Source organism: Capra hircus, chromosome 10 (genome assembly GCF_001704415.2).
Source record: "Capra hircus breed San Clemente chromosome 10, ASM170441v1, whole genome shotgun sequence".
NCBI classification, from domain to species: domain Eukaryota; kingdom Metazoa; phylum Chordata; class Mammalia; order Artiodactyla; family Bovidae; genus Capra; species Capra hircus.
The window spans coordinates 42,904,631-42,927,653 of NC_030817.1; the positions used below are offsets into that span (position 1 = coordinate 42,904,631).

General features: G+C 39.0%; 1 protein-coding gene across 3 annotated transcripts in view; it reads right to left on the reverse strand.

The window, feature by feature from the left end:
- Positions 1-23,023, reverse strand: part of ATP8B4 (ATPase phospholipid transporting 8B4 (putative)) — a 299,618-nt gene that overhangs the window by 183,084 nt on the left and 93,511 nt on the right. For all 3 annotated transcript variants that reach the window (XM_018054182.1, XM_018054183.1, XM_013967148.2), the window contains exon 6: positions 21,222-21,283. In XM_018054182.1, coding sequence (XP_017909671.1) covers positions 21,222-21,283 — 62 coding nt within the window. The remainder of the gene's footprint in view (positions 1-21,221; positions 21,284-23,023) is intronic.

Below are 23,023 nucleotides of genomic sequence, written 5' to 3' on the forward strand. Positions count from 1 at the left end.
AAGATTCTTGAGAGCCTCCTGGATTGCAAGGAGATCCAACCAGTCCATCCTAAAGAAAATCAGTCCTGACTATTCATTGGAAGGACTGATGCTGAAACTCCAATACTTTGGCCACCTGATGCGAAGAACTGACTCATTGAAAAAGACTCTGATGGTGGGCAAGACTGAAGGCGGGAGGAGAAGGGGATGACAGAGGATGAGATGGTTGGATGGCATTACCAACTCAATGGACATGAGTTGAGTAAGCTTGAGGAGTTAGTGATAGACAGGGAATCCTAGTGTGCTGCAGTCCATGGGGTCGCAGAGTCTGCCACGACTGAGTGACTGAACTGATACTGAACTGATATTTGCATGAAATGTTCCCTTGGTATCTCTAATTTTCTTGGTGATCTCTAATCTTTTCCATTCTATTGTTTTCCTCTATTACTTTGCATTGTTCACTTAAGAAGTCTCTCTTATCTCTCCTCGACATTCTTTAGAACTCTACATTCAGCTGGGTATGTCTTTCCTTTTCTCCTTTGTCTTTCACTTATCTTCTTTTCACAACTATTTGTAAGGCCTCCTCAGATAACCATTTTGCCTTCATTCATTTCCTTTTCTTTGGGATGGTTTTCCTCACCACCTCCTGTACAATGTTACAAACCTCTATCCATAGTTCTTCAGGCACTTTGGGTGCTGCACTCAATATGCCAACAAATTTGGAAAACTCAGCAATGGCCACAGGACTGAAAAAGGTCAGTTTTCATTCCAATCCCGAAGAATTTGGGGCAAAGCCAAAGAATATTCAAACTACCATACAACTGCACTCATTTCACTTGCTAACAACGAAAGGCTCAAAATCTTTCAAATTAGGCTTCATCAGTACATGAACCAAGAACTTTCAGATGTTCAAGCTGGATTTAGAAAAGGCAGAGAAACCAGAGATCAAATTGCCAACATCCAAAGGATCATCGAAAAAGCAAAAGAGTTCCAGAAAAACATCTATTTCTGCTTCATTGACTATGCTAAAGCCTTTGACTGTGTGGATCACAACAAAATGTGGAAAATTCTTAAAGAGATGGAAATACCAGACCACTTTACCTGTCTCCTGAGAAACGTGTATGCAGATCAAGAAGCAATAGTTAGAACCGAACACAGAACAATGGATTGGTTCCAAATTGGAAAAGGAGTATAATAAGGCTGTCACCCTGCTTATGAGAGCACATCAGGCAAAATACCAGGCTGGATGAATCACAAGCTAGAATCAAGACTGCTGGGAGAAATATCAACAACCTCAAATATGCAGATGACACCACACTAATGGCAGAAAACAAAGAGGAACTAAAGAGCCTCCTGATGAAGGTGAAAGAGAAGCGTGAAAAAGTTGGCTTAAAACTCAACATTCAAAAAACTAAGATCATGGCATCTGGCCTTATCACTTCAGGGCAAATAGATAGGAAAACAATGGAAACAGTGGCAGATTTGACTTTCTTGGATTCCAAAATCACTGCAGACTGTGATTTTAAAAGACACTTGTTCCTTAGAAGAAAAGCTATGATGAACCTACACAGCATATCATGAAGCAGAGACATCACTCTGCCAACAAAGGTCTATATAGTCAAAGCTATGGTTGGCTCAGAGGTTAAAGTGTCTGCCTCCAATGCGGGAGACCCGGGTTCGATCCCTGGGTCGGGAAGATCCCCTGGAGAAGGAAATGGTAATCCACTCCAATATTCTTGCCTGGAGAATCCCATGGACGGAGAAGCCTGGTAGGCTACAATCTATGGGGTCTCAAAGAGTCAGACACGACTGAGCGACTGCACTTACTTACTTATGGTTTTTCCGGTAGTTGTGTATGGATGTGAGAGTTGGACCATAAACAAGGGTGAGTGCCAAAGAATTGATGCTTTCAAACTGTGGTGCTGGAGAAGACTCTTGAGAGTCCCTTAGAGAGCAAGGAGATCAAACCAGTCAATGCTAAAGGAAATCAACCCTGAATATTCATTGGAAGGGACTGATGCTGAAGTGGTCAATACTGTGGCCACCTGATGCCAAGAGCTGGCTCACTGGAAATGAAACTGATTTTTGGAAAGACTGAGGGCAGGAGGAGAAGGAGGTGACTGAAGATGAGATGGCTGGGTGGTATCACCAACTCAATGGACATGAGTTTGAGCAAACCTGGGAAATAGTGAAGGACAGGGAAGCATGGGGTGCTGCACTCCATGGGGTCACAAAGTCGGATATGACTTAATGACTCAACAACAATGTGTATTCTCCCAGAACACTTCATGCTTCCTTTTATCACGGTACCTACTGCTGTAAAATAATATTCTGTTTGTCCACCTCCTTCTCTGGACTCTAGGCTCCCCAAGGGAAGGAACGTGGGTCTTAATAATCCCTGTATCCCTAGTATCAGCATAGTGGCTGGTACAGAGGTGTTACACAAATGTAGGTTCAATGATAGATAGCTGAGTAATAAACATGAATTTCTGCCACTACTCTCAAAGCTCCTGTAAAATGTCTATTTCATATCTCTGATGAAGCCCAGGAGTGTGTTGACTGACACACAGAGAAAATTAGATCTAAATGAAACATGTCTGTTGCCAACATAGTCCCCTTCAATCTTCACTGTAGTCCATGCCTTCTCCGTCATGAAGCCCTCTCTAATCTCAATTCCATTTCTCAATGCCTTGCTTTTCTTCTTGACCCCTGGAACACCCCCATACTGGGCTTAACACTGGAAATCAGTCAAGTTTAAAACCCAATACTTATTTTGAATTAATGTGTACTTTTCTAAAGCTTAAAGAAAGTACACTTTTCCCACACACATTCTTCATTTAAAATGCTAACAATTTCTTTCACATCTTTAAAAACTATTCTTTTCCCATCATCCAAGTCAATTCCTTCTGAAATGTTCAGCATCACAATCTCAATTACACTTCCTCTTTCTTCCTTACCATTAGGAACTAGTCCACAATGCCATAATCAGAGTTTTTCTTTTCATGGGTTGCTGACAATATCACTCTTACAGCCTCCAAATTCCCAGATGCTTTTGAGTCTTTAATTCTAATTTAGAGATTATTATTCTTACTTCTATTCACACTGACCTCTCTTTCTCCTGTCACTATTATAAATCTATTCCTTGCCAAAGATCAAGAAAGAATTTTTTAAATTCCTGACATGGAATAAGGAACTAGATCTTGGTTTTTGAGAATACTGTTCAAATTTAAAGGTGGTTTAATGTTCCCTGAATTACAGCTTTAACGCCCCATTTCCACCCCGGCTCTCAAATCCTACTGAGGTTTTCTGTCACTTGGCATCAGTTTGTCTATATACTGACAAAAAATTTAGAAAGCTGCACATTCCTAATGAGTTGTTTTGCTCACTCACCTTACCTGTGAGTAAAAACAATGAAATGTGAGTGTATCCTGGCAATTCTAGAGATAAACCTATTACATACAGTATATGTATGAATGTATTTTATTGGGGGCAGAAATTATCTTTTATTTAACTCTGCATCCCCAGCACATAGCATTCTGCCTGATACAGAGTAGGGTTTAATAAATGCCTGAGTGAAAAGAAAAAATGAACAAATAAACAAACATAGAACCTCTGATTAAAAGCTTAAAAAACAGTGAGCATTTGTTTCCTAAGTCCACTTTAACAGTGGACCACAAAGTAGGTCTTAAAACAGTAAATCGTTACTCTCTCACAGTTCTACAGGCTAGAAGTCCAAAATCAAGGTGTATGCACAGTGTTGCTCTCCCAACAGGCTCTGGAGAAGGATGTGTTCCATGCCTCTCCCCCAGCTCCCAACAGCCTCAGGCATCCTTGATTTGGGGCTCTATAGCTCCAATCTCTGCCTCCATCTTCACCTTATCTTCTTGTCTATCTTCTTCCTTGCTCTTCTCTTATACACTTGTGATTGGATTACCAGGATGATCTCATCTCAAGATTCTTAACTTAATTATATAGGCAAAGACCCTTTATCCAAATAAGATCCAATACAGTTTCCAGTGGATCTAGCTTTTGGGGTGAGGGGAGCACCATTCAAGCCATGACAATAAGGTATAGTATGATCGCAATTATTTTTTAAATAAATAGTCTGTGGAATAGAAACAGAAAAGAAGAGGAGAAAACAAAGATACTCAGATGTAAGAGAAAAGGGAGCAATAAAATGCCTTCACAAGTTCATTGCAGTTAACACTGATCTGGATAGCGGAATCAAGAGAAATATCTATCCTTTATACTCTTTTTAAGTTGTCTTCATTTTCTACCCACAAAAGACAGATAATATATCAATATAAAATGCATGGGAGAAGGGAACACATTGAGATTAATCTCAGAAGATCTAAAGCAAAATGCCCTTGTAGTAGAAATATACACAGTTAATCAACAGTAAGTAGTTAATTGACAAGTGCCTGTCAAAATTTTTCCTGGGTTTGGTTTAGACAAACCAGTGGGCTCTGACTGAAACCAAATTTACTTACTATAATATTATGATCTCTTTTAGCTTTCAGATTTTATCTTAAAAAGCCTTTACATTATTAAAATTAATGTTCTGACATTTCCAAGGCCTTTGTGGCTTAGATTTATGTTTGTTTTTTCAAAAGAAATTCTAGATCTCTCCTCATGACAACAGAGAAGTGATGCATAAACCTATTTTTTAAAAAAGAGAAGCAAGTTTTAAATGTTACATAGAAAGTGGTGTATTTTTAGCTTCTATTGTCATCTCAGATAAAGTGGGTACTAGCTACAGAATAACCTGATATTTTGGTGAGCAGCTGCAACAGAGTTTGTGTTCAGAGCCAAGGAAGAACCAAACTACTTTGAGTAATAAAAGGGAGATAAATATGAGAAGCCCCAGAACTGAGAGAAGGAGACTGAAGTCAGCTATACTGAGCATTAGATGGGTCATGGAGAAATGATACAGCCAATAGCCAAGAGAACTCTGGGGAAGAAAAATGGTAAAAGGCGATTTCGCATTGTTTGCTATGGAATTTGTGAAATAAACTTCCTTGTTTATACCCCCCACAAAGTCTTAATTCAACTCTACCTTGCTCTCTAATGCTTTCATCTACGGGAGCAGGGGGATTCTTCAAGGGAATTTTAAGAGGAAAAAAAAAAAATGACTAACATCTGGGTTATATAAACTTTAAAAAGAAATTAGGAGATGCCTCTGAAAAAAAGCCATGTGCAAAGTTTTGAAAGTGCTATAATTTCCTATTATTTCAATATGTATGTCATTCAGGGAAATAGTCACCATTTAGAAATTCAACACTTAAAAAATTGTATTCACTCAATATAATAATTGATTACAATAGAAAAATCATTTATAAGAAAGAACTACAATGTCAAAGCTTACAAACAAAAACCAGTATATTCCATCCGCAAAACCGACATGTAGAATTGCCCATGAAATGATCGGTCTAAGAGTTAAAAGGAAATTAATTTGAGGGTGAAACTATTCTTGAGACTATTCTTTTACTCTGACTTAGCAGTGTGATCTAAAGTTAAATCAATTTTAAACCATTTCCACTGAGTCCAAAAAACACTGAGACTACTCCCACTAGCTTGTTTTTTAATTCATTGTCATTTTAGCCCATAATAGTGTGTTTCATTAATATTGTTTTAAAAAAAGAAGAATCAATATTTTTCACCTCAAATTTTCTTTTCAAATATGCAGAGCTATTCATATAGACCCTGAATATCTGTCTCCTAGACCCAGCAGTGCCATCATAACATAAATTATCTACAATGGGCTAGACATTTTTAAAAACACTGAAACTTGATGCTCTGTCTTGCATTTAACACAGAAGTTTCCACTCTGGTTGCTAACCCACAGGCCCTGATGAAGAAGAGGTAACTTAATGCAGAGTTCATTCATTCTTCCGTGAAATTAATAGAATTCCAGAACCTTGCATGTTCCCACTCACCCAATTACAAGCAGCACACAGACACACTAAACATGCATCAGCTTCAGATTCATCAAGTTCAATGACCTCAGTTAGTTTTTGTTTAGGAAGCTCAAGGGCAAAAAGAGCATATTTAATAAGAAATAACAATCTGCTCTTACCCAAGACTGACATTTTGGATCATAATCCAACAAAGGATGATGACATACGTGAATTACCCCCTCCTGAGTCAGTTATTGCCAAGAATTCAACAGCGTATGATAGATCTTTTGACCATAGGTCTACATACCTCTAATCTGGCAATACAAATATGGGAAGAGTTCCTTCCTAGCTGCCTAAAGGATCTGCTGGTCTTCTGAATCACTGCCCAAATTTCCTCAAGGAACTCTGCAAACCAAAGCTGATGCATGCGAGTGCCATATAGCTAGTAACTGTAGTATAAGGCTTACATTCAAACGGTTCCAAATTACTGATGTTTGGGAACTTACATGCGTCACTAGCACACTGTTTTAAAGCAGAATGTCCTGGAGCTTTTTTTCATGTTGCGCTATGATTAAGCAAAGATACACTTGAAATTTGATGGTGGTGGTCTGACAGCAAACCCTTGTTTCAGGAAACTCTCATGTGTGGTAGAACTGAAACCTCCCACGCTTTGGTCAACATACCTAACCTGGTCCCGCTCACACTTAAACTCAAGATACTCTAACAAAAGTTACTATCAGTGGACTGAGTAATAATCCTTCAAGTTTCAATTACTTAATATAGGAAATAACAGGGTCAGGGTAATCATTCTAGGTGGATTTGGTAAATACATCACAAAACCCAGTCTTATGGAAAAGGGTAACTATCAATTTAGAAAGATCAAGAAACTATACTTTAAAATTAAAAACAGAGTAAATATCAAGCAGTGAGGAAATGGTCATGTGAATTATAAGATATGAATTCAAGTGAATACAGTCTTTAAAACTGCAACACTTAGGGAGGCTCAACAGGGAGGTGGTGCATATATAATTATGGCTGATCTGTGTTGCTGTATGGCAGAAACCAACAAAACATTGTAATGTTTCCCCAATTAAAAATAAATTTTTAAAAATGCAACCCTTAAAAATTACATGTATAAAAATAATAGAGATTTGGAAAATGGTAATGGCATGGTGTGAAGTAAAAACAAGAATAAAAACACACATATATACACAATTACGAAAAATCTTGAGATAGAAGGAAAAAACAGGAAGGAAATATAAGAAAATAGTAACAATAATTACTTTTGGATAGTGGAAGCATGAATGTTATTTTCTCCCTTCTACTTTTTTCTACCTCCCAAATTTCTCTTAATAAACATATGCTATTTTTATAACAGGAAAAAATACCAAATTAAAAAAAAAAGAAAGGAAATGTTCTCTTCTAATATCCAATGGGAGATATCAAACTAGAAAATTTGATTAAACAAGGAGAAAATTTACTCCAACTGAATTAATACATTTGTTTTCGTAATTATGCAGCATATCTAGGAATATCAGACTTTAAGAGGGAAGACAATACTCTGCAGTACAGAAAGCCCTTGTCTTTCCCTATAAATACTCAGTTTCAAATGAAAAATGATTGAAGAAGATTGACAGGAAGAATTCCGTGAAAGAACTTGGGAAATTTAAGCCAAGTGTGCCAAAGCTCAGGAAAGTATACAGTGGAATGTGCTACATAAAAAGTTGATGGGCAAGAGCAAACCGACATCTAGAGGAGTCATGGAAGTGTCCCACCTGAAGGAGGGCAGGGCCAGCTCAGATTCTCCTAGTGTAGAAGTATAAGTTCAGAAGATGCCAGGTAAGTAACAAATACTAAGAAAAAGTAGCGCTGACTCAATTTGTTCATAATAACACAAATCACAATGCCAACAGCCAGCCAAAGCAAACAGAGAATCCTGAGTTGAGAACCCAGAAGCCCTCCCCATGGCAAAGAGTTCATTTTCTTCTTTGCTGTTTTCTCATTTGTAACCAAGAGCAGTGCTACCCAATAGAAATAGAATGCCAACCACAAATGTGGGCCACAAAGGTAATCTTAAATTTTCTGGTAGCCACATTCAAAAAAGTTTTTCAGAAGGTAAATTAATATTAATGTTATATTTAACCCAGTGTATATAAAATATAACTTCAAAAAGTAACTTAAAATAAATTATTAATGATACATGTTACATTCTCTTTTTGGTACTAAGTCATTGAAACCTGGCATACATAAGGTACTTAACAACACGTCTGAATTTGAACCAGCCTCATTTCAAATGCCCAGGAACCCATGAGGCTAGCAGCTATCTAATTGGGTAGCAGACTTCCACACTCCTTTCCTTGTCCCAAACCCATATGACTAGGAATGTTGATGGGACAGGACAAAAACTGGAAGCTGCATACATACATGAAAGTCAAGAAACAATTCAGCGCTGAAGACAACACATGTAACAGGAAAGAAAGAAAAGATGAAAATGAGGAAAATTTAAATTTCTCAAAGAAAACCTAGCAGAGTAATCATTGATTGGCCATATGTTTTACTAAAACTGTGAGCCTTACTACAAAAAAATGTAAATCAGCATTACAGAGTTATTCTTTTGTGAGGTTCAGATAGTAAAGAATCCACCTGCAGTACAGGAGACCCAGGCTTGATCCCTGGGTCGGGAAGATACCCTGGAGAAGGGAATGGCAACCCACTCCAATATTCTTGCCTGGGGTATTCCATGGACAAAGGAGCCTGGTGGGCTATAGTCCATGGGGTCACAAAAAGTCAGACACAACTGAGCAAATAACACTTTCATTTTCATATAAAAAATTATACTATCATTTTTTAAAAATCAATGGAATTCTTTCCCTTGGATGTCTTTTACAATTTGAGAGATATATGCATAAAGATAGAAGTGTGGGTAAAGAAATGGCCTTGCCTGAGCGACTTCACTTTCACTTTTCACTTTCATGCATTGGAGAAGGAAATGGCACTCCACTCCAGTGTTCTTGCCTGGAGAATCCCAGGGACGGGGGAGCCTGGTGGGCTGCTGTCTCTGGGGTCGCACAGAGTCGGACACGACTGAAGCGACTTAGCATAGCATAGCATGGAGGTTCCTGATTGTGTCTGCATAGTCGAATCACTGTGAACCTTGAGAAACACAACACCAAGGCCTCCCGTGCAAGCCACTCATTACTTGCTCTGGGACTGGGTGAGGCACAGGCACAACGTACAGCCCAGGCTGAGAAGTGCTAGGTGGAATGACCTCTGTGGAAACCTTCAGACCGGTTCACACAGCCCCTTACCTGCCTGGGTGTTTCCACGGTGGCAGCTGGCCCAGGATGTTAGCATACCCTGAGGAACCCTCATGAGAAACACTGGGTGTCTCTTGATATATTTCAAGAGGAAGAGTCAGCAGACAGCATTTGTAGCCTGGAAGAGAACCTTTTCTTCCCATACATCAGACACAGCAATTTCTACAACATGGAATCATTCACTCCTGCCTAGTTTTAACACTAAAGTCACCACAAGATTTTATCAAAGGTTAATTCAACACTTATTTCTTAAGCACTTTCATGTAAGGTGCAGAAGATTGGTCCTGACTGGAAAGGAACATAAGTAACAAAATCAAAACATGAAATTGAAAAGGAAGGTTATAAAGGAAGAATCTTGTCTCCCTAATTATTGTGTGGCTTAGGTTAATAATGTTCATTAGCTTGCCCCATGCTAAGCACGTAGATGAGTAATGCTCCAGACACTAAAAATAAGGATATATATGCTTATTCACATACATATTATATATAGATAAACTATATATATTGTGTGTGTTAGTCAGTCGTGTCCTTGACCTCATGGATTGTAGCCTACCAGGCTCCTCTGTCTGTGGCATTCTCCAGGCAAGAATACTGGAGAGGATTGCCATTCCCTTCTCCAGGGGATCTTCCCAACCCAGGGATCAAATCTAGGTCTCCTGCATTGCAGGCAAATACTTTACCATCTGAGCCACCAGAGAAGCCCATGAAACCATATGTATATACATATATGTAAATTAGACTTCTAATCACTCATGACATAATATATAAATGTAGGCTTTGCGGTCTGATTACATCATCTCTATTTATTTTATATTTAGTTTATATTATTAATTATGTTTATATTTCTATAATTATATGCAAAGCCCTTCAGATGCAAAACAAATAGAGAAGATGTGATCAGACCACAAAGTCTACATTTACACATCCTGTCGTGAGTGGTTAGAAGTCTAATTAGGCTCTTGCTTGCTGTGGAACCCTGGACAAGCCACTCCCTTTCTAGGCCTTAATCTCAGCATCTCTAAAAAGAAGCACTATCACCACACCTTGGGGTTTGATCAAAATTAAATGTGGAAGCATGGAGCCCACACATGGTAGTTGTTCATTAAGTATGTGTTGAATCTGAATGTAAATGCCCATCTTCCTCACTTCTGAGAGCAGCAGAAGGGATACCTGAAGGCCAGAGGAAAATTAATTGCCCCAAATCTCATAGTGATCACTTACACAGACCATGTTTTCTGACTGTGCTTTCATCACATCCCCTTCCTCTCAGGGATCTCCCGCCCAAGACTGACCTTGCCTCCCCTCCCTCCAGGACAAGCTGATGATGCCTCCCCTGCCCTAACGTGAACCTCAAGTTCAAGCCTTCTTCCAGAAGCACAAAGGGAAGCCACAGGTACCTGGCAGTACCCAGCCCAGTAAGACACTCATCTCCAGCAACACCCAGACACCTGTGATTCTCTACAGGCTTTTTACTTTAACCCTGCATCATGACCCACAGCACATGACCCCAAAGCACTTTCCTAATATTTTCCTTTAACACTGCCATGGGATTAAGCATGCATTAACTACACTTAAGTCAACTTCCTTGAAAGCAGATCCTGAGATGAGGATTCATACTCAAAGGATTCATTATGAAAGCACTTCTGAGAGAAAATGGAAATGAAGATGAGAAGCACGTGGAAGGGGAAGAAGCCACGCAAGGGTATGACTGCAGGCAAAGTCCCACCTTCAGCCTGATTTCAATACCCACTTGCGGTGCAAATTAAACCTCATAGTTTAATGAGGGGCACTGCTCTTTCTTACTCTTGCACCAACTGGTCATTGGTTCCAGTAGTCCAAGGGCAGTGCTCTGAAGAAAGTAGCAAGTGCAAGTCCTTTGAAGCAATGCAGACAGCAGCCTAGGTTAAGCCCAGCAACACAGTAGTGGTCCGACACGTCCCTCACAGCATCCTCTACAATCACCAGCTCCAAAGGAGGACTGAAATCTCCCTGGGCTTTCTCAAATCTAAGCGCATTTGATATTTCCAACTTTGTAAGTCCCCAAAAGTGAAAAGCCAGTCTTGAAAGCCAGAGTACATTCTGTGAAGACCACAACCCCAGCCACCAGTATTGGCTAGTAAAGGGACCCTGCAACATTTTACAGATAAAGCTCCTCTGGTAGATTGCCCTCTCAGCAAGAATACTTGTTACTTCTCAGTTTGAAAGTTCAGCAGCCACTCAGCCACTGTGCTAGGCTCAAGGGACACAGACACGATCAACAGAGATGGCCAAAGGAGCTCACAGTAGTAGATGATCTTAAAAATGAAAAATGCTGTGTGATTAACCATATCTTAAAGAATACTCCATTCTCAGGACTGCCCTATGGTCCAGCAGTTAAGAATCCACCTTCCGATGGAGGGGACCCAGATTCGATCACAGGTCGGGGAACTAAGATCCAGTATGCCACAATTAAGACTTGATGCAGCCAAAAATAAATAAACAAATATTCTGAAAAAAAGAACACTCCATTCTGGATATGTGCTTCTACCTTCAACTGTACAGAATCAGCAACAGTACTTTTCAAAATGTCACACATATCAAATTACAAACAGATGCTACCTCTAAAGGAATTGACAAGAAGCTAAATGAAAGCACAAGTAAGACTAGTGCTACTTCTAATAATCCTGACAAAGATTGTTGTGTGGGACACATACAAGCATCAAGTCTCTGAATATCTAAGTTACTGGATTACTCCCATGGGCTCCAGGTAGAGGCCTCAATATCTTTCACTGCCCAAATACAGTCACAACATTTAACTGGTAATTTGAGATTCATTAAAAGATATGCTGAAGCCTTTAGCTCAAATTCATCATGTAATTGCACATATTTTTAATATAGTCCATATGAGATGATAATTCAAAGTAATGAGACTGATTATCAAATATTCTTTGGGGAATTAGTCAGATCATATTGTCAGATCTAATTCCCAGTCAGAACTGCCAGGCTTGAGAAATTCAAGATAGGCAACAGTCCAACTCAAAGTCATATACTACATCAGCTTACAAAGAGTCACCACCTCATAAGAACTTGCTCAACACCACAAAAGTATTCAGGGTCAGGACTAAACTCAAGTCTCTCTGGGCGCGAAACCCAGGCTTTTAAACACCATGCTAGAGAGACTTTGCAAGATGGCGGAGGAATAGGACAGGAAGACCACTTTCTCCCTCACAAATTCCTCAAAAGAACATTTCAACGCCGACCAAACTCCACAAAACAACTTCTGTAGGCTGGCAGAGGACATCAGGCAACCAGAAAAGCAGACCATTGTCTTCAAAAACAGGTAGGAAAAAATATAAAAGACGAGAAAGGAGACAAAGGAGGTGGGGAGGGAGCTCCGCCCGGGAAGGGAAGCCCGTCCCGGGAAGGTAATTTTAAGAAGAGAGGTTTCCAAACACCAGGAAACACTCTCCTTGCCGAGTCTGTGGCGAGCCTTGGAAACACAGAGGGCAACATAACAGGAAGGAAAAATAGATAAATAATTAAAACCAACAGATTACAAGCCCAACAGTAACTCCCCCAGCGGAAAAGCAGCACAGACGCCTGCATCCACCACTGGGAAGTGGGGGCAGGGCAGGGACGCGCGGGAGGCGCGGGCTGCAGTGCTTTGTAAGAATCGGGCAGGAACGCCTCACGCGCAACCAGAACGAGCTAACTTGGGCTAGCAAACCAGACTGTGGGATAGCTACCACGCGAAAAGCTCGAACATAAGACACCGCCAGGACCGAGCACAGAACAAAGGACGGAACGGAAAAAGCCGGCTGCAGACCATCCCCCGCCGGGGACAGGCAGCCAGAGCCGTAAGGACCGGAAAGGGGCAATTGCAGACCCGGAGAGACTTTACTTACCTAACTGCAAGCAGGCTCCTTTGCTAAGACTTCTGGGGGTGCTGGACAGTCACAATCTGCCTCACGGGGTGCGCCAGCGGTCCACCCAGAAAGCTGAGCAGCAGCGGCAGAAAAGGTGACAAGCTGCGGCGATCGCGCTCGCCAAACCCGAGTTACTCGGACCTGGGAAGGGCACAAAGCGCAGTCCCAGCCGAATTTGTGCCTCTGAGGGCTGCCTGAGCGCCGAACCTGAGCGGCTTGGACCGGGGAAGTGCACGCAGCCTAGGGCCGGCCCCAGACGGTTCCCGGCTGAGCATCGTAGAGCCGGATCGGTTTGTGCCCCGCGAGAAAGGACAGGTCAAGCGGGGCTGAGATACTGTGTGCACACGACAGTGCTATTTGTTTGCAGCATCCCCCCTCCCCACAGCGCGACTGAACTAGTGAGCCTAAAAAACCAGCAAACAGAAGAAGTTAAACAGAGGGAACCACCTTGGAAGTGATCCCACATGGCCCATAACATCAGAGAAGGGCCAGAAATATTTTTACTATTTTTAAAATCATTCCTTTTTTTTTTTGCTTTTTTGTTTTTTGTTCTTTTTTCTTTTTTCTTTTTTTTTCCAACTTTTTTTTGTTAAGTCTTCTATTTCTCCTCTAATTTTTATTTCTATAACCTATTATTACTATTTTTAAAAAAAAGACTTTTTTTTTTTTTAAGGCAAACACCATATATAGTCTTTGGATGGTTGTTGGTGGTTTTTTTGTTTGTTTGTTTGTTTGTTTTTTAATAATTCTTTTTTTTTCTTTCTTCCTTTTTCCTTCTGCTTTTCTTTAATATTGTATCTTTGAAAATCCAACCTCTACTCTAGATTTTTAATCTTTGCTCTTAGGTTTTTGTGGTCAATTTTGTACATTTAAAAACCCAAACTTCACTAACCAAGTTTACCTGAGAGCGAGATTACTGGCTTGACCACTCTCTCCTCCTCTGGACTCTCCTTTTTCTCCACCAGGTGGCCTCTGTCTCTTTTCTCCCCCATCTCTTCTCTATCCAACTCTGTGAATCTCTGTGTGTTCCAGACGGTGGAGAACACCTAAGGAACTGGTTACTGGCAGGATTTGTCTCTCTCCTACTCATTCCTCTCTCTTATCCTCCTGGTCACCTCTGTCTACTTCCTCCCTCTCCTCTTCCCCGTATAACGCTGTAAATACCTCTGAGCGGTCCAGACTATAGAGTGCACATAAGGAAGTGACTACTGGCTAGCTTGCTCTCTCCTCTTTTGATCTCACCGCATCTCATTCCAGTTTCCTCTAACTACCCCCTCCATCTTCTCTTCTCCTTGTAACTCAGTGAACCTCTCTGAATGTCCCTCAATGTGGAGAAACTTTTCATCTTTAACCTAGATGCTTTATCATCAGTGCTGTATAGATGGAGAAGTCTAGAGGCTACTGTAAAAATAAAACTGAAAACCAGAAGCAGGAGGCTTAAATCCAAAGCCTGAAAACATTAGAGAACTCTTGAATTCAGGGAACATTAAGCAATAGGAGCTCATCAAATGCCTTCATACCTACACCGAAACCAAGCTCCACCCAAGGGCCAACAAGTTCCAAAACAAGACATACCACGCAAATTCTCCAGCAATACAGGAACACTCCCCTGAGCTTCAGTATACAGGCAGCTCAAATTTATCCCAAAACCTTTGATGTCTCATAACCCATCATGGGTCACTCCACTGCACTCCAGAGAGAAGAAACCCAGCTCCACCCACCAAAACTCCAACCAAGCCTCCCTAACCAGGAAACCTTGACAAGCCACTGATAGAACCCCACCCAAAGTGAGGAAGTTCCATAATAAAGAGAACTCCACAAATTACCAGAATATAAAAAGGCCACCCCAAACGCAGCAATATAACCAAGATGAAGAGACAGAGGAATACTCAGCAGGTAAAGGAACAGGAGAGTTGCCCACCAAACCAAACAAAAGAGGAGGAAGTAGGGAATCTACCGGAGAAGGAATTCCGAATATTGATAGTGAAAATGATCCAAAATCTTGAAATCAAAATGGAATCACAGATAAATAGCCTAGAGACAAGGATTGAGAAGATGCAAGAAAGGTTTAACAAGGACCTAGAAGAAATAAAAAAGAGTCAAAATATAATGAATAACGCAATAAATGAGATCAGAAACACTCTGGAGGCAACAAATAGTAGAATAACGGAGGCAGAAGATAGGATTAGTGAAATAGAAGATAGAATGGTAGAAATAAATGAATCAGAGAGGAAACAAGAAAAACGAATTAAAAGAAACGAGGACAATCTCAGAGACCTCCAGGACAATATGAAATGCTCCAACATTCGAATTATAGGAGTCCCAGAAGAAGACAGAAAGAAAGATCATGAGAAAATCCTTGAGGAGATAATAGTTGAAAACTTCCCTAAAATGGGAAAGGAAATAATCACCCAAGTCCAAGAAACACAGAGAGTTCCAAATAGGATAAACCCAAGGCGAAACACCCCAAGACACATATTAATCAAATTAACAAAGATCAAACACAAAGAACAAATATTAAAAGCAGCAAGGGAAAAACAACAAATAACACACAAGGGGATTCCCATAAGGATAACAGCTGATCTTTCAATAGAAACTCTTCAGGCCAGGAGGGAATGGCAAGACATACTTAAAGTGATGAAAGAAAATAACCTACAGCCCAGATTACTGTACCCAGCAAGGATCTCATTCAAATACGAAGGAGAAATCAAAAGCTTTACAGACAAGCAAAAGCTGAGAGAATTCAGCACCACCAAACCAGCTCTCCAACAAATGATAAAGGATCTTATCTAGACAGGAAACATGAAAAGGGTGTATAAACCCAAACCCAAAACAATAAAGTAAATGGTAACGGGATCATACTTATCAGTAATTACCTTTAACGTAAATGGGTTGAACGCCCCAACCAAAAGACAAAGACTGGCCGAACGGATACAAAAACAAGACCCCTCTATATGCTGCTTATAAGAGACCCACCTCAAAACAAGGGACACATACAGACTGAAAGTGAAGGGCTGGAAAAAGATATACCACGCAAATAGAGACCAAAAGAAAGCAGGAGTGGCAATACTCATATCAGATAAAATAGACTTTAAAACAAAGGCTGTGAAAAGAGACAAAGAAGGCCACTACATAATGATCAAAGGAACAATCCAAGAAGAAGATATAACAATTATAAATATATATGTGCCCAATATAGGAGCACCGCAATATGTAAGACAAATGCTAACAAGTATGAAAGGGGAAATCAACAATAACACAATAATAGTGGGAGACTTTAATACCCCACTCACACCTATGGACAGATCAACTAAACAGAAAATTAACAAAGAAACGCAAACTTTAAATGATACATTAGATCAGTTAGACCTAATTGATATCTATAGGACATTTCACCCCAAAACAATGAATTTCACCTTTTTTTCAAGTGCTCATGGAACCTTCTCCAGGATAGATCACATCCTGGGCCATAAATCTAAACTTGATAAATTCAAAAAAATCGAAATCATTCCAAGCATCTTTTCTGACCATAATGCATTAAGATTAGATCTCAATTACAGGAGGAAAACTATTAAAAATTCCAACATATGGAGGTTGAACAACACACTTCTGAATAACCAACAAATCACAGAAGAAATCAAAAAAGAAATCAAAATATGCATAGAAACTAATGAAAATGAAAACACAACCCAAAACCTGTGGGACACTATAAAAGCAGTGCTAAGAGGAAAATTCATAGCAATACAGGCATACCTCAAGAAACAAGAAAAAAGTCAAATAAATAACCTAACTCTACAACTAAAGCAACTAGAAAAGGAAGAATTGGAGAACCCCAGAGTTAGTAGAAGGAAAGAAATCTTAAAAATTAGGGCAGAAATAAATGCAAAACAAACAAAAGAGACCATAGCAAAAATCAACAAAGCCAAAAGCTGGTTCTTTGAAAGGATAAATAAAATTGACAAACCATTAGCCAGACTCATCAAGAAGCAAAGAGAGAAAAATCAAATCAATAAAATTAGAAATGAAAATGGAGAGATCACAATAGACAACACAGAAATACAAAGGATCATAAGAGACTACTATCAGCAGTGGTATGCCAATAAAATGGACACCGTGGAAGAAATGGACAAATTCTTAGAAAAATACAATTTTCCAAAACTGAACCAGGAAGAAATAGAAAATCTTAACAGACCCATCACAAGCACGGAAATTGAAACTGTAATCAGAAATCTTCCAGCAAACAAAAGCCCAGGTCCAGACGGCTCCACAGCTGAATTCTACCAAAAATTTCGAGAAGAACTAACACCTATCCTCCTCAAACTCTTCCAGAAAATTGCAGAGGAAGGTAAACTTCCAAACTCATTCTATGAGGCCACCATCACCCTAATACCAAAACCTGACAAAGATGTCACAAAAAAAGGAAAACTACAGGCCAATATCACTGATGAACATAGATGCAAAAATCCTCAACAAAATTCTAGCAATCAGAATCCAACAACACATTAAAAAGATCATACACCATGACCAAGGGGGCTTTATCCCAGGGATGCAAGGATTCTTCAATATCCGCAAATCAATCAATGTAATTCACCACATTAACAAATTGAAAAATAAAAACCATATGATTATCTCAATAGATGCAGAGAAGGCCTTTGACAAAATTCAACATCCATTTATGATAAAAACTCTCCAGAAAGCAGGAATAGAAGGAACATAGCTCAACATAATAAAAGCTATATATGACAAACCCACAGCAAACATGATCCTCAATGGTGAAAAATTGAAAGCATTTCCCCTAAAGTCAGGAACAAGACAAGGGTGTCCACTTTCACCGCTACTATTCAACATAGTTCTGGAAGTTTTGGCCACAGCAATCAGAGCAGAAAAAGAAATAAAAGGAATCCAAATTGGAAAAGAAGAAGTCAAACTCTCACTGTTTGCAGATGACATGATCCTCTACATAGAAAACCCTAAAGACTCCACCAGAAAATTACTAGAGCTAATCAATGAATATAGTAAAGTTGCAGGATATAAAATCAACACACAGAAATCCCTTGCATTCCTATACACGAATAATGAGAAAGTAGAAAAAGAAATTAAGGAAACAATTCCATTCACCATTGCAACGAAAAGAATAAAAAACTTAGGAATATATCTACCTAAAGAAACTAAAGACCTATATATAGAAAACTATAAAACACTGATGAAAGAAATCAAAGAGGACACTAATAGATGGAGAAATATACCATGTTCATGGATCAGAAGAATCAATATAGTGAAAATGAGTATACTACCCAAAGCAATCTACAAATTCAATGCAATCCCTAGCAAGCTACCAGCCACATTTTTCACAGAACTAGAATAAATAATTTCAAGATTTGTATGGAAATACAAAAAACCTCGAATAGCCAAAGCAATCTTGAGAAAGAAGAATGGAACTGGAGGAATCAACTTGCCTGACTTCAGGCTCTACTACAAAGCCACAGTCATCAAGACAGTATGGTACTGGCACAAAGACAGACATATAGATCAATGGAACAAAATAGAAAGCCCAGAGATAAATCCACACACATATGGACACCTTATCTTTGACAAAGGAGGCAAGAATATACAATGGAGTAAAGACAATCTCTTTAATAAGTGGTGCTGGGAAAACTGGTCAACCACTTGTAGAAGAATGAAACTAGATCACTTTCTAACTCCACACACAAAAATAAACTCAAAATGGATTAAAGATCTAAATGTAAGATCAGAAACTATAAAACTCCTAGAGGAGAACATAGGCAAAACACTCTCAGACATAAATCACAGCAGGATCCTCTACGATCCACCTCCCAGAATTCTGGAAATAAAAGCAAAAATAAACAAATGGGATCTAATTAAAATTAAAAGCTTCTGCACAACAAAGGAAAATATAAGCAAGGTGAAAAGACAGACTTCTGAATGGGAGAAAATAATATCAAATGAAGCAACTGACAAACAACTAATCTCAAAAATATACAAGCAACTCATGCAGCTCAATTCCAGAAAAATAAATGACCCAATCAAAAAATGGGCCAAAGAACTAAATAGACATTTCTCCAAAGAAGACATACGGATGGCTAACAAACACATGAAAAGATGCTCAACATCACTCATTATTAGAGAAATGCAAATCAAAACCACAATGAGGTACCACTTCACACCAGTCAGAATGGCTGCGCTCCAAAAATCTGCAAGCAATAAATGCTGGAGAGGGTGTGGAGAAAAGGGAACCCTCCTACACTGTTGGTGGGAATGCAAACTAGTACAGCCACTATGGAGAACAGTGTGGAGATTCCTTAAAAAATTGCAAATAGAACTACCTTATGACCCAGCAATCCCACTTCTGGGCATACACACTGAGGAAACCAGAATTGAAAGAGACACATGTACCCCAATGTTCATCGCAGAACTGTTTATAATAGCCAGGACATGGAAACAACCTAGATGTCCATCAGCAGATGAATGGATAAGAAAGCTGTGGTACATATACACAATGGAGTATTACTCAGCCGTTAAAAAGAATTCATTTGAATCAGTTCTGATGAGATGGATGAAACTGGAGCCGATTATACAGAGTGAAGTAAGCCAGAAAGAAAAACACCAATACAGTATACTAACACATATATATGGAATTTAGGAAGATGGCAATGACGACCCTGTATGCAAGACAGGAAAAAAGACACAGATGTGTATAACGGACTTTTGGACTCAGAGGGAGAGGGAGAGGGTGGGATGATTTGGGAGAATGGCATTCTAACATGTATACTATCATGTAAGAATTGAATCGCCAGTCTATATCTGACGCAGGATACAGCATGCTTGGGGCTGGTGCATGGGGATGACCCAGAGAGATGTTATGGGGAGGGAGGTGGGAGGGGGGGTCATGTTTGGGAATGCATGTAAGAATTAAAGATTTTAAAATTTAAAAAATAAAAAACTAAAAAAAAATAAAAATAAAAAATAAACACCATGCTATAGTGGCTACAACCCAAAACCTGCTGACGCTGGAAACAAACCATATGGTTCCAAGCATCTTTATGACTTATCCATGTCACACCAGGATCACACTCTCAGACGCTCTGTTTCTATAACTGTGGTTTTAGATTAAGATCATTTTTCTTCACTGTGCAAGAACACCATTTTCTAAAATAATCTAATAAAGGAAAACTATATGTATTAATTGCACTGTAAATAATCGATCAATATTTTACTTATAGAAAGAGATTAATTACTTTAATCCTACCAGTTATTGTCTAAGCTACCTAGCCCTTCTCGATGTCCATTTCTTGGAATTTTTCCATCTCATGTGATTAACTCATTTTATGATATTTCCTTTAAAAACTACATTATTCACAGTATCCAAAAGCTTCAAAATCATCAGCAGACATGACTGATTGCCAGACTGAAGTACAATGTTACAAATTTACTTCACCATATGTTACTATTAGAAAAAAAGGGACAAAGAAAGAGGCTAAGAAACAATGAAATGAAGGTTTAAAATGTACCTTTTTGAAAGTTTTCTGAAGGCATTTTTGCTATTGTTTGTGTGTAAATACACATTTTAAACCACTTCAGGGTCAAGAACCATTCCCGTATATGTATTTTTTATTGATGGATGAATTTTACAGCAATTAAACATCTGTGTTATGGTGGATAATCCATCCTAAATTCAACTATCAAGTTGGTACAAAGTTCTTATCACTATATTTATATGTGTTGAAGTCTCTTTAGCAATATTCCCAGAAATTACCAAATTAAATCATTCAAATACTTACTAAACATCTACTACATAAAAGACATCATATGTGTGCCAGTTCCAAATAGTGTTAGATCTAGAAATGAAAAAGTAACTATAGCATGTCTGTATTCAACAAAGGAAACTCCCAAGGAATTTATTTGAAGTAGAAGTTGAGCAGGTAGCACAAGCATCTGCTGAACATAAAAGAGAGCCATGAAGACACAAAGGACTTACACTGCAATTTTTAACAAGGTAAAAGGGGGAAGAAACATATATTCAACTAAAAGAGAAAGTCACCAATGGTCAAGACCTGTTTGATGACCAGAAATCTTAAAAGTAACTTAAAGAATGTATTTCTTACTTGCTGTCGATGAGCACTTCAGATTGCCGATTATTCACCTGATTATCACTCTTGTGGCGAAACTGAAAATCAAAGCATTTGTGAAAAGATATATTAAATCAGTGCTCTGTGGTGACCTAAATAGGAAAGAAATCCCAAAAAGAGGGGAATATATGTATACATATGGACAGCTAATTCATAATGCTGTAGAGCAAAAACTAACACAACATTGTAAAGCAAATATACTCCAATAAAAAATTTTGAAAACATATTAAATCACACTTTGTCAGCACAAATGGTGACACTGAAACTACTTTGAGTTCACCTGTTTGGAAAACAACATCAAGTCTAAAATGAGCATGACTTATGTTTACCTTGGCCCCAGCTCCATGTGTTCTAAATTAAGACCCTTCTCACTCAATCTCATTCTGGGTGTCACCAATGGAATAAGTCTGGCCACATGCTCTTCGAATTCCCACACATTTTTAGCTGTCTTCTAAGAAGACAATGTGCCCTTTACTCTGTCGCATAGTTTCAGAGAAAACCATACATGAATTTTGATGTCTTCAACAAGGAATGGGGGCTTCCATTTTTCTCACATATGTGCTCAATACTTTACTGAACATCATCCATTCTGTTTTACGGATTTCTTTGAAGTCAAGCAATTACTTGTTAACAGTGATCTTATGAAATATTGAACATTTAAAACAAAATCAAAATACAATACTGAACCACCTTGGTGTGGATTTATGTTTTTATGCCCAAGTGATCCTATTTCTTATGCTGTATTTCAGTAATGTAAATATCTTATATTGCTTAGAAGAATCCACACATTATGAGCCTTCTACTAAACTAGTAAATGAGCAGCCATTCAGATAGGAACAGGCTAAAGTAGAGATAAAATGTTATTTCAATTGATTAGGCTAAATGAACAGATGAAGAGGTGGCAGTATCAGGACATAAGAAATTTTTATTTCATAGATTTTCATCATCAGGATTATCACTTTTTCCTTAAAAAAAAAAACACCTAACATTGTATTAATATCACAGTATATAAATTGCTTCAATCAGCCCTTCCCCTTTTCAACATCCTTACCAAATCCATCCCATTCTTTCTGTTATGCTATGCTCAGTGCATACAATTACACTGATTGCCATGTATAAGTAAATGAATATTACTAAGGAAAAAAGATACTTAGCATTTGTTAACAGGAAAAGAGTTTTATAACACTGGTAGAAGAGTAAATTATGTCAACCCATCATTGGCATGCGAATTTCTCTCCAGCAATAAGAATGGAAACATTATTCTGTCAGAATATGTAATTTGAAAGGGGTGGATGTTCTGCTCCCCCCTCCATACCTACACCTCATCCTTCTACACTCTGCCCTGTGCCAGGGGATGCTGATCTATTTAATCCCTGCCTTTTGGATTGGGCTTGGCTGGTATTGACAGAAAATCACGGGGTCAGAGGAGAGTAAAATGGGGTTATATATTACTGGTTTCTTCTGAACTGGGTCAGCAGTGGGTGCTTCCTCTATAGATAGCCCTCAACTTCAGCTCCAGGTCTGGTAACTGCCTCCTCCCTTTGCCCCTTCAGGTCTAGAAGTAGTACTGCCACCTTTGTTGCTACCCTACGTGCTTTTCCTCACTCACAACCCTTTTAATAATGCCTTCATTATTAATCTTTCTCCAATCTTTGGCCACCTCATGCGAAGAGTTGACTCATTGGAAAAGACTCTAATGCTGGGAGGGTTTGGGGGCAGGAGGAGAAGGGTACAACAGAGGATGAGATGACTGGATGGCATCACTGACTCGATGGACG